Genomic DNA, 12877 nt, shown 5'->3' on the forward strand with positions numbered 1-12877 from the left:
CGTCCGTCCTTCCTTCCTTCCTTCCTTCCTCCCTCCCTCCCTCCCTCCCTTCCTTCCTTTCTTTCTTTTACTTGTTCATTTGAGACAGGGTTTCTCTGTGTAGCTCTGACTGTCCTGGAACTCACTCTGTAGACCAGGCTGGTCTTGAACTCAGAAATCCACCTGCCTTTGCCTCCCAAGTGCTAGGACGAAAGGCATGTGCCACTGCCACCTCTTATTGTCTCCTAAATATATTGCTTTTTGTGTGGTGCAGAGAACAGAAACTAGGATGCTGTTCACATGAGGCAGGGCTTTACCACTGAGCTGTGGTCATTGGCCCTATAATACACGTTTTAATGAAATGTATGCTTTATGATAATTTTCCAGATTTACAAGCTGTATTCATTTTTGAGGAGGAAATGTTTTCCTTTATTTGGAGCTAGAGGTGAGGGCAGGAGAATGTCCCCTAGTTTCTGGAAACTTCATGAGACTATGGCATATACTTGCCTTTGGTGGAATGTTTGGTCCTTTAGCCTAGGAACAACACTCCTGCCTACAAGCTGGTGAGATAGAACCCAAAGTAGTATATGTTTTGCTTAGCACAGTGTTTAGAATTCACGGTGGTCTGAGAAAATGTTGTGTGTCCACCTTGCTCCCTGACTAGAACCCCATCTTACCAGTTCCTTCTGGATCCCTTGCACACTCCTACTCACACACTCACATCTGTGTCTACTTGGGAAAGGTATGAGCGTTATCATTGAGGAGATGTTCCAACAACCCACAGGTACATCAAACTGGGTGACAGGCCTCTGAGTGAGGAGCCCAAGTTAGCCTCTGCCTCTCACATAGAGGTACATACCTTCAACTTTGCTGTTACGGTGACTTGTCACACCTGTAATGGGGAATACAGGGTGAGAAGGGTCATAATTTCAAGGACGGCTTGAGCCATATAGCAAGACTCTATCTCAAAGAAACAAAATGGTTTCACAATAAACAAAAATTTTAATTATTCAAAAGTTTGAGAGTGAAACAGGACAAAAGGTAAAGTTTTACCCCTTGCTCTTACCACTTTTACTTTATATAATTCACAAAATTGGGAAAAATGAAAGCCTCCCTCAGCCCTGCAGCCACCTGGGGACGCCCACAGTAGCAGTCTGCTGTGCCTCCTTCCAGCTTTGCACAGATGCTCCTGTGTTCACCTGTGCCAGTCGGCCACCTGCCTGCTGAGTGTCTGTCCTGAACAGTTTCCGGGTGGGAATCCTGTCCACAGAACCATGGAACTTGCTAAGCAAACGGTCGATTTGTATTGGTATTCATCAAGGATCAATAATTGCACTAATGTTTATGAAAGCTGTGTTCCCTCTTCTTGCTCTTATTTCTGTCTCCCTGTAGAAACAAACTTTGAATTTAGTTTCGTTGTTCTTGTTGTTTGTTTTGGTTTTTGGTTTTGCTTTTTTTATGTGTGACAGGGATAAAACTAGTGCATACTAGGTAAGCACTCCACCACTGGGCTATGTCACCAGCCCGACTTTCAGTTCTTTCAATGAGTTACTCTAGCACTCCTTTCTGTATCTCAGAGCAGTATGTTTAGATCTCATTGACCCCTGACTTATTCCTTGTCACAAACCCAGCCCTCATCCCTGTGACTCTCTTCCCCTACCCTCCCACTTTAGTTACAATATGGCTATTTGGTCGGTGTTGTGATTTACATCCTCATAAACATGTGACAGCTTCTCACAGCTGTGCCGGTACCAAATCCGATTGCAGTTGCTGCTGCTCTGGTGTAGATGGTAAACAGAGCAGTATGGACTTCAGTTGGGGTTGTGGGGGAGGGTGGGAATCCATTCACAGGTGTGTGCAGTAGATGGAGATAGTCTCTTGTAGGTTTCCCAGGTCTGTGTTAAATCTCCATCTTCACCCTAACCTAGGGGGTTTGGATCAGACTCCATTTACTACTCAGCCTTCATCAAACTCCCCCAAGTGGAGGAGGTGTGGTGATGTTTAGGCTCTTCCAGCTCAGCATATACTGAGAACTTGTCACCTCAACTTGTCACTTGTTCCCGCTTTCCCACTGTGCAGCCACCTTTGTTACTTTTGAGCAAGGAAATCCAGACGGTAGACACTTGGCATCTTGTCATCCTCCTTCCCAGGACAGCTCTTCAGTCAGTGGTTCTGGATCTGGGATTTGAACGTGCAATTGTGGTGATTAAATCAGGGTCACACAGGCACATGTGTGTGCACACACCTAGCTTTTCGGCTCTTGCCTATTTTGAGTGTAGCTATTGGCCACCTCTATGGCTGCCATCTTGTAATAACCACCACCCTTTACAGGTCAGCTGTCATCATGTCTTCACTTGGTTTCTTGGTTTCTGTATTTTGGATGGTCCTCGAGATTTGAAGAGGCAAAGCACTGAAAGTGAGTCTTCAAGTCCAGAGATAGTTAAATGCTGACACTGTTTGTATTGTGAGGGCTGACTGGAGAGAGTCCGTCGGTGTTGGGAGTGCTGAGCAACCTCAGTGACCGCTTTTCAGTTTTCCTTTGGCAGACATCACTGGGATGACCCTGGCACAGAGCGCCAGTGCAGACAGACAGCCAGGGCTTTGTTTTATTATCCTGGCTGTCCAGCAGATGGCAGTAAATAGACAGCTGCTCCCCTCACCACAGCCTTTAGACAGGTATGGTCTGGACCTCGACTGCTTTCCTGTTCTCTAAGGCTCATCGACAGATGAAGGCTTTCACTGTTGACTGGTTTCCAAAGCTACATCTGTACTACGTTTGTCTCTCTTAGAAGCAGTGCTGTTGTAGCTGTCCTTGCCTGTGCAGCCATGCCACTGCCTACGTGCTCAGGTCTGGTAGTGGTAAAGTGCCTCCTTACTCTGGGTTCTTCATCCATGGACTCAAGTATTTGGAAAGCAAACATTTCATCTGTGCTGAACACAGACACATTGTGTATGTGTGTAATTATCCCTGTACAATAGCATCATTTTAGGCACTATAATTATCTAGATATACGTTAGGCAGTCCCAGAGGTTGTGTGTGTAGATTATATGCAAATGCCATCTCATGTCATGTGAGAGACTTACAGGCTTTCAGATTTTGAGCAAGGAAGCAAGTGGTCGTGAGGCTACCTGACTTGTGTAGAGGCAGGGTCTCAGAAGCCATGGTGCTATTTATCCTACCTGCCCTCCTTCCCGTTCTATACACTTCAGTAGCTGCTCACCTCACAAACCGTCATTGGTGTGAAATCGTGTAGTTAGCATGCTGTGATTCATATAAATATGTGAACAATTTTTTTTCTAGGATTTGAAGCCTAGCAACATTGTAGTAAAATCAGACTGTACTCTCAAGATCCTTGACTTTGGCCTGGCACGGACAGCCTGTACCAACTTTATGATGACTCCCTATGTGGTAACTCGCTACTATCGGGCTCCAGAAGTCATCCTGGGCATGGGCTACAAGGAGAATGGTAAGTAGAGTTAGACTGCAGACATTAAACAGTAAAGTAGCATTCCCATCATCACTGGCCGGTCCTTCCTCAAGGACCATTGGAGACACAGTGTAAGCACTGTGCACCTACAGATGCCTGTAATCCACAGATAAGAACTCACTTATTTTGTCTTTTCATTCGTCAGTTTTTTGTTTTTTGGTTTTTTTTGTTTTTGTTTTTTTGTTTTTTTCCAACTCTGGCTGGCCTGAAACTGCCATAGAGCTCTGCTAGCCTCTGCCTACAAAATGCTGGAGTTAAAGGCATGTGTCATCATGCCGAACCTCCTTGTTTGATCAGAGTATCATGCACTGGGACCTCTGTGCCTCTCTTGTGGGCATGCACACATCGTCCACAGCACTGGGACTTCTGTGCTCTCATTATCTTGGTTGCCAACACTGACTGGTTTTAAAAAAATCTTAATATGAGTGGAATAATGTACTGTGGTTTTTTCCGTGTAAAGTTGATTTTTTTTTTTAAGATCAAAACTTCACTTATTCTAGCTGTGTCAACTAAATAAATGCTAAACCTTAGCTTTTAATGAATTCATGTGACTATTTGTGAAAGAACAACAGAGGAGCTTTGCTAAAGTTTTCTGGAGTGAGTTTGAGTATGGATTTTTGTACGTATTTGTTGCCTGCTCTGAGAGGCACAGTGCCCTCCAGTAGCTGCCTGTGGTCAGTGCTCCCTTTCCTGTCTGAAGCACAGGACTTAGTCAGGCCCCATGCTTAACCCCACACTAGAGGTCAGTTACCACAGAGCCAGGCTCAAGCAGGCCCTACCCGAAGTCCAGCCCATACTAATAGGCTGCCACCTTTCTGATGTAGCGATTTAAAAAACGGTCATTCAGATGTGCTGTCCGGAGTTTATAGAAGTTCCACCCAATGAGTATGTGCTGGGGCTGCCCCTGTCTGGGAGGTGGTTTAGAAACAGAGATGTAAGGCTCTCTGGCTGTTTTTTAATCACCTGATATTTGGTAGTGGACATCTGGTCTGTCGGGTGCATCATGGCAGAAATGGTCCTCCATAAAGTCCTGTTCCCAGGAAGAGACTGTATCCTTCACAGGGAGAGACCCAGGACTCGGCCCTGGAGGCTGGGGTGGGGGTGGGGGTGTGGCCCTAAGAATTTCATGTTCATTAGCACTTTCTATGTCTGGTTTTTTGTTTGTTGCTTTTTTTAAGCTGTAAAGTATTGGATTCTTTGGCACTAGAACTACAGATTGCTGCAAACTGAAGGCTGAAGGAGAGGTCAGCAGTCATTCATACTGTGTAAAAAGTGTACCCTTAGCTAGCCACTGAGTTCCATGTCTGTGTGTCTAGTACACTGTTAGAAGCCCTTTTCCTCACTTTTGTTTTGTTCATGACACTTCATAATTTTATCATTTCATTTTATTTTCAGTTGATATCTGGTCAGTGGGTTGCATCATGGGAGAGCTGGTGAAAGGTTGTGTGATATTCCAAGGTACTGACCGTATCCTTCCCCAGAACCTTGACCCTGGCCATGATTTCCATGCCAAGGGCAGCATGATTGCGCCTCCTTACTGAACACTCAGAAGGAACTGTCGGGATGGGGACTGTGTTTTCAGGGGTCTTCTTTTTAAATTGGTGTCACAGACCAAGTGGTCCAGTTTTATACTTTCACGCAAATACCTGTTACAATTTTGTTAATCTAAACCAGGTATATTAGCTCTTTTATCAGAAATAGATGTGTGAAATTATTATCTTTGTTAAATATATTCTGGTATTTAAGGGGAAATACTATTTTACAAATTAGTTGATTCTGCTAATTAACTGGGAAAGGGGCAGTCTAAACTTAATAGGCTAACATGCATGTGTGATTTAAGTCATATATGATTCTGGTAATTATTGGTACGATGTAAGAGCTGAGGCCGGCTATGCAGTTAAGTGAACAGATTGAGTGAAGCTTATATCAGAAGCAGTATATTACCCTCTCTCATTTGTTACTTTGTTGGCATTTTATAGACATTTCTAAAGACTCCAGCCAGGCAGAAAGGTATCTGTGACACACTGGGGAAGGTAAATTTAAACACTAAAGATGACTCATCCGGTGGTCAACAAGTCCACATCAGCAGGGAGGTTTTGTAAAGGGAGCAGACAGTGTAGGGCGCTAGCTGCATCCCCTTGTGCGTTCTTCAGTCTTTAACACGCTTCTTCATGCTAACACGCTTCTTCATGCTCTCCTTTTGTGTTCTAACCCCTTATATTCTCATTGGTCTTTGATTTTGTTTTTGTCATGAAGGCTTACAGTGTCCTTTGTCTGGTAGCAAACCCATGCTTCAAGAGAGACCAGGCTCTGTGGTCAGGGTTTGGAATGTATGTACTTCACAAAAAATGCTTTAATGTTTATAATTTCATGAAAACAACTTTCTTAAAATATGGATTCCTTACAGTATGAGCTTAGAATGAATATATTCTATTCTACTCATTCTTTCACATTTCCTTCTTAAGTTATAAAGTATGCAAAGTTAAATAGAGCATTTTATTTTGCTCTCATGATTTCTCTGTCTTTTTTTCTATAACTTTATGACCTTGGAGTTACTTGTACTAAGTTATAAATAAGGAAGGCTTTATTCCCTTAAATAAAGGGAAAGTTGAGGCGTTCTGCAGCCAGAGACTTAGAAACACTATGTGGACTTGTCACGAGTGGTCAAGATGATAGTCTGTAATGTCAGTTAAGAATAATTTTGTAACATTTCTTGTTTACATTTTTTGATTTATTAATAATATTTCCAAAAAGTAAAAATAAATGAAAAATGTATGTACTTTTGCATACACTTTCATAATTTTAAATTAGAATTTAAAATACTTTATATATTAACATGTTACAGTAGCAATAGTTGATGTCTTATATATAAGGTCACAAAGGGCTTTAAAGTCACATGGAAGTTAACGTCCTTTTCTAAAGAAGTTTTACTTACATTTTCAAAGATTAGATCAAAAAGTTGGCGATTTATAGAAAAGCTCCAGAAACCAAGTTGAGGTTCTCAAGAGGTTTGCCTACAATGTTGGTAGAAAAGTAAGTGCTGTCCTCACTGTGGCTCGTGAGAAAGAAAACACTTGAGCCAGCCTACCAGAAGCCTAAGCTCAGACAGCGCCCATGGCAGCTGTGCGTTCCAGAGAAACTCAGATCTCTCTGGGCTATGCTTCCTATTTTTTTTTTTTCCTTTTTTCTTTTTTTTCGGAGCTGGGGACCGAACCCAGGGCCTTGCGCTTGCTAGGCAAGTGCTCTACCACCGAGCTAAATTCCCAACCCCGCTTCCTATTTTTTAAAAAATGTAACCTGTGCTCTACCCACCCAGAAGGCCCACCATGCTTTCTCAGGTAAGCCCCACCTGCACTCCATGCCACTCTCTGTCTTCTATCAAAATAACGCTGTAGCACTAAGCCAGACATATATATGGAAGACCTGCCCATTTATTTCTAGATACCTCATCCAAGTGATGGGGTAAAAGGCTCACTGCCAAGATGACTTGAGGGGAGATTTTCTGGGACAGTAGAAGTAGGAGACACAGCAGAAGCTGTGAGACACCTAGAAAGAGATGGCAGAGGCTCATGGCAGGCCAGTTGGTCTGATGGGAGGGTTGGGCCTGGAGTCTGCATCTGCTCAGAGCCTAACCTTCCAACAGCTTTGGATTTGCAGTGTCTCTGAAGTGTGAGAGTCAAAGCAAAGGTTTGGAATAATAAAAATGTGGAAATCATTGGTCTGTTGATCGCACTAAGACCTTGAGCTGGTACTAAGCACTGAAGAGATGAGCAAAGGCTTAAGACCAAGGGAAAGGAGGAAGGACTTGGAGTTAACCACTGGGTTTAGTGGGTGCCGCTGGCAGCCTTAATGGAAACAGTTCTCAAGACGACTGAGGAGGGAGGTCTGATGAGAGTGTTCCAGAGAGAACAAGGGGCTAAGAATTAGAGATGCAGGTTTCAGAAAGCAGGGGCTGGGAATGTCAAAGGAAAGTGCTTGCTGTTAACAGGGAAGAGCATCATGCTTGAGTGACAACAGAAGGTTCCGGTAGGATCATGTTGGGGTTGGAACAGCAAGAAACAAGAAGAGACCATTGCCCTTCAGTAGGTGAGAGGGTGAGGTAGGTGGGCTTGGCTTTTAGCCAGCAGCCCAGATGGTTCCCAGTGGTAAGCAGCATGAGATGAGGGGGCGGGGCAGCACAGCACTTTTATGATTAGTCTTCACAGTGAGCAACGAGCATGAGGGAGAGGTGTTAAAGTATAAGAAGGATGCATGTGAGCCAGGTGTCCTATTTTGGCTAAGCTCTTAGATAAAATGTGTGCATCATTCTGATTTGGCAAAGTGAGTGAAGGAGAAGAGAAGGAGGAGGATTTGCTCAGGATTTGACTCTGAACCCATTTCCTGAGCAGGTCTTCCAAATTAGCACTCTGAAAGAACTGAGTTTGTGTGGCTGCCCCAGGTGCTTTCCCAGTGGTATAAATGCATATTCTGAGAAAGCCCGTGACATTCCAAGCTCCTGCTTAATGTGATTTCATAGCTTGCATTGTCTCGTGTACCTGTTTGCAGCTTCACTGTCACTTTCCACAGATACTGTCCCAGTCATCCTAAGTGTAACACGCACCCTGAGAGCTAGGTAAGGAGGCTGCTCTGAGGAGGACTGACTCCAGCACCTTGACTGGGTAGTACACGCTGACAGTGAACCCCAGGTCATATACTTCTAAAGGAAGAAAGAACACATTACTAGATGCTGAAGGGATGGGCTGGTGCCAAGAGAAACAGAATGGCCTCTGAAAGCATCATTGTCAAAGGCAGTTTCAGGAGGGAGTGTGGTCTGTGGGATAGGCCAGAACCCAGGCCCCTCCCCTCCCCTCCCCTCTCCAGACTTCCCTTGGTCAGCCTGTCTCACAGGTTCGATGCCCAGCTGGGAGAGAAGTCAGATTGATCTCGAAAGTTCTTCTCTCATTTAGAGACCTGTACATCTAAGGTAGCTTTAGTATGAACATTGATTTCAGTTTGTTTATGTGATATTTATTTATTTTGTGTTTAATCATTTATCTCATAGGTTGAATCATTTTTGTCATAATTTTATTTTGAATTATAATAGGAAAACAGATTATGTTGATTTAATGAACCATGACCATACTTTTTAAAGATGCAGAGTATAAGAGCTTTTATTAAGTGATTTAGAAACCCAAACCTTATTTAAGTATTGTCTCAAAATGTTTTTGCTGATCCTCTAGGGTAGCCTAGTTACTTTCTTGTTCATAGGCATAAACAGTTTTTCTTTGCATGAGAGTATTGTATGTATTACGACTCTGAAGCGCATTGTAGCTGTGTTTTCCTCAAGAGAATCCTTAGATATTGATCAATGGAATAAAGTTATTGAACAGCTAGGAACACCATCCGCAGAGTTCATGAAGAAACTTCAGCCAACTGTAAGGAATTATGTGGAAAACAGACCAAAGTACCCTGGAATCAAATTTGAAGAGCTCTTTCCAGATTGGATATTTCCGTCAGAATCCGAACGAGACAAAATAAAAAGTAAGGCATTCTTGTATCCTGCACTTGTTTCTCTAACACCTGAACCCTAAAGCCCATGTATGTTAAGAGGTGAAGTGCTAGAAACCCTGAAATAGAGGCTCTTACAGTCTGATGTTCAAAGGCACCACAGGAGGAAAACTTTAAAGGCCGAGAGTCTTGACCTTGCTACAACAGTGCAGCCAAAGATTCAGATCAGTCTGCAAACCCTTAGGTTATAGGGTGGGAAAGTGCCTCGGGCAGACACACTTGCCCTATAAGGGTGAGAACTTGAGTTTTCATCACCAGCATCACTCAGAAGGCACAAGCATGGCTGCCTGTGCCCGTAACCCACCCTCTGGGGCTGAGACCAGTGGATCCTGGAAGCTTGCTGACCAGCCAGTAGGGGAACTGGGAGCTTCCAGTTCAGTGAGGAACTCTGTCATAAAGGAATGAGGAGGAGAACAAGACCACCAACTCCCCCTCTAGCCTCAGAGTACATCTTACCCACACTCAAACATTCATATGCATATACCACACATGTTCATGCACGCACACACACACACACACACACACACACACACACAAGACCCATATTGTAATGTCACCAATCCTAATTCAAAACCATTTCAAATATAAAGAACATTTCAGTAAGGATTCTAGACAGAAACTATTAAGTGTGGTCCAGTGGAAAAGGCCCTCGTTGCCCTTCTGTGTCCTTCCTAGAATGTGGACACCTGAGGAAAAACAATAGCTTTGCTGTCCTCTATGCCAGGGTGAGCGGCACCTTGGTCACAAAAGCCCCGACTTTTCCTTGGCTGTATATGTTGTGAATTTTTCATTGCTGGGACCTTACTGAGCATTCTGAATTAAAGTTAATTAGCTTCTTGGTTTTTTTTCTTACTAACCTCTAGATTAAAAACAAAAACACTGTATACAGCTAGGCAAAGCAGTGGTGCCTGTGAAACTATACTCTGGGACTGTGTGTGTTACTCTGAAGGTTTTAAACTTGTTCTAATGTGACCCAAAGAACAATGCTCCTGCTACATGATGTCCACACTCCTGGCAGCACAGTCTTCAGAGAGGTGCTTGCTGCCCGCTGTGCTGTGGCTTCATAGCTTCAGGTCATCTGGGTACTGGTCTGAGGCTACCTAGTACCCTCACCTCACATGCTAAAAGCCTGGTTTTAATAGTGGCCATTGGGCTTTTAAAGGTGTAAGCTGTGTTGGTCTTGAACCTCTTACACATCTTCTGAAGTCAGCATGTCTCTTTGCCCTCCATACTTTCTGTTTGATTCTTTATTATGTGGTTCCTCTTTTCCACGGTAGCAATGTAATTGCATCATTTGTTTACATCCTAGCAAGTCAAGCCAGAGATCTGTTATCGAAAATGTTAGTGATTGATCCGGACAAGCGGATCTCTGTGGACGAAGCCTTGCGCCACCCGTATATTACTGTTTGGTATGACCCCGCTGAAGCAGAAGCGGTAAGTTCTCTTTGGAAAATGTCCGTGTAGAGGGCTCACTGTACAATCCAGGACCCACTGTCTTTGGGTCCTCTTTCCGCTGGCCCAGAATGGCTACATGAGCACAGCAGGTTGTTAGTTTTAGGGTCCTGACTTAAGCAGTAGAACAAGTGCTGTCTAAGGCCTAGGTCAGTAACCCTGGTGGCACTTGCCGCTGGGGCTGTAGCTACAGAATGCTCAGGAGTGTACTGTGGTGTATGCTGACCTTATATTGATAAGGCTGATGTGTAATAATAATTTATGAGGCACCTGCTTCATGCCTGGCACTGGGCTATGAGCTTTGTTTACATCTTATTCAGTCCCTCAAGTCAGAGAGCCTAAGCAGCCTTCCCAAGAGACACATCAGCTCACATCTCCCCGCCGCATCTGGGCTTGTTTCTTCATAGCATCCCTCGTGTGATGATCCTTAGCTATGAGGGAAATACACCGTGGGGAGTTTACTTCATGGCAGTGGTGGAACACTGTTGTGTCCTGGGTTTAGATTTAACTGCCATTGTAACATTATGTTATATCAAAAGAATCAGATTTATGAACAGCCAAGTTATGGACTGTTCCATTCATGAGCTTGTGGCCTGTGCATGGGTGTTCCGTCATGAAGAATGTGAACTGGAAGTATTTTCTAAGAACGTACCACACCTCACTCAGCTCCCACACAGCTGACCCTCTGAGCTGCCTATTGTTACTAATTTTGTAACTTCACTTGTGCAATGTCTGCAGAACATTTTGAGGTCATGTGATTATTGAGATTTATTACTGATAGCTTGCTTTTGGTTAACTTTCTGTAATTGTCTTTTAAACTGATAAAATATATCATGCTTACAAGAAAAATCTAGAACATGTTAATTAAAATAAATCCATGAGTAGACTCGGAACATTCTAAGTAGTGTTATCTTCCCAGCATGGCCCATAAGTTTTGAGCTATCGACCTGACATATCATTTCAGCCACCACCTCAAATTTATGATGCCCAGTTGGAAGAAAGAGAGCATGCGATTGAAGAGTGGAAAGGTAAGAGTGGCTTGTTTAGATCCTTTCTTATGACGATCCCATAGTCGTACAGAGCACACTCCCATAGTCCACCACAACATGTTCCCATAACCCTCCAGAACACATTTTTTACTACTTATTCATACTAGCCTCTTTGGAAGGACCTTGAAAGCCAGAAGCCGCAGTGTCCTCTCTTTCCACTTCCCAGCTGAGAACGACTGTGACACTAGCATGTTAGAGTAGACTATGTATGGCATCATAATTTCCTTCAGGTGAAGCAAAGGACTTCTGTGTGACTTCCATCATCACACACTGATGTGTGGCCTGGTCACACCCCCAAGTGTTCACACTTCTTGATAGCGTGGACGTTTGGAGCAAACCCAGTATACAGGCCACATATTCCTTACACAGATCCCGTCTAAGCAGGTATGGGGGAGCCCAGATATGGCACATGTAATTGAATGTGTATATTAAACCATGTAGTTACGTATTTTAAAATCTAGTCTGGAGGAAATTGCCAAAAATAAGCAGGAAGGTATTACTAGCACTTCAAGATGAACCCCAGTCACAGTGAGTGAACTAAGATGGTCAACAAGAAGCAGACCCTGGAAGCTTCCATTATGATGCGGAAGCAGGTTACAGTAACTAAGGGCCATAGTCAGTGCAGGTCAGCACTGATCAGACTTTCCAGATTGACATGCCAGTGGCCCACTCATGCACAGTCACCATGGCAACACGCACAGTAGTATATGCTTACAGTATGCTGCTAATGTGAGCCCCTAGTAACATGTGGTAGCCAAAGGAAGTTGAGACATCCCAGGGCCTGGGGTGGCTCTTGGGATCTGGAGGCAGAGTTCGGTGCAGGGGAAATGACCTAAGCATCTCGACTTCTGTTTCTCTTTGAAGAACTAATTTACAAAGAAGTGATGGACTGGGAAGAAAGAAGCAAGAATGGGGTGAAAGACCAGCCTTCAGGTTGGTGATTGCTTTAATTTTGTTGTCTCATATTTCTTTACCTACTCAATGTTTATAAATGACAGTGATATATTAATGTCACTTGGCTATCTTTGTATGACATTGTTACCTTCCTGCTTGCCCTGATGCTGGTGCAGTGGCTTTGCACTCATGTTTTTTGCGGTGCCAGCCCTAAGCTGCATTTGAAGCGTCCCTGTTGTAACCTTGCTGTAGTCGTCGCCAGCTCTGTTTAGAGAGGAAGGGGTTTGGATTTGAAACGTGTTTGAAACGTGTTGCCCTCTTTGCTTGGATCCATCCAGTTTATAAAAAAGGATGTCAGTGCAGACCTAAGATTCACGTGCTTTAGTTTTCTCAGCCACAGACAGTAACACATGGGTAGTAGGAGGTAGGAGGGCTTTATTTACCTCCGAAATTAAAATAATGATTTCT

At 43.7% G+C, this 12877-nt stretch overlaps 1 protein-coding gene across 13 annotated transcripts in view; it reads left to right on the top strand.

Annotated features, from left to right (window-relative positions):
- Window positions 1–12877, top strand: part of Mapk9 (mitogen-activated protein kinase 9) — a 41197-nt gene that overhangs the window by 24688 nt on the left and 3632 nt on the right. For 6 of the 13 annotated variants that reach the window (XM_087573814.1, XM_087573811.1, XM_087573812.1 and 3 more), the window contains 6 exon segments: window positions 3281–3446; window positions 4445–4516; window positions 8805–8987; window positions 10324–10448; window positions 11431–11494; window positions 12380–12448. In XM_087573814.1, the coding sequence (XP_087429940.1) occupies window positions 3281–3446; window positions 4445–4516; window positions 8805–8987; window positions 10324–10448; window positions 11431–11494; window positions 12380–12448 (679 nt within the window). 13 annotated transcript variants of the gene reach the window in all.

This window comes from Rattus norvegicus, chromosome 10 (assembly GCF_021556685.1).
Source record: "Rattus norvegicus strain SHRSP/BbbUtx chromosome 10, alternate assembly SHRSP_T2T, whole genome shotgun sequence".
Taxonomy (NCBI): Eukaryota; Metazoa; Chordata; class Mammalia; order Rodentia; family Muridae; genus Rattus; species Rattus norvegicus.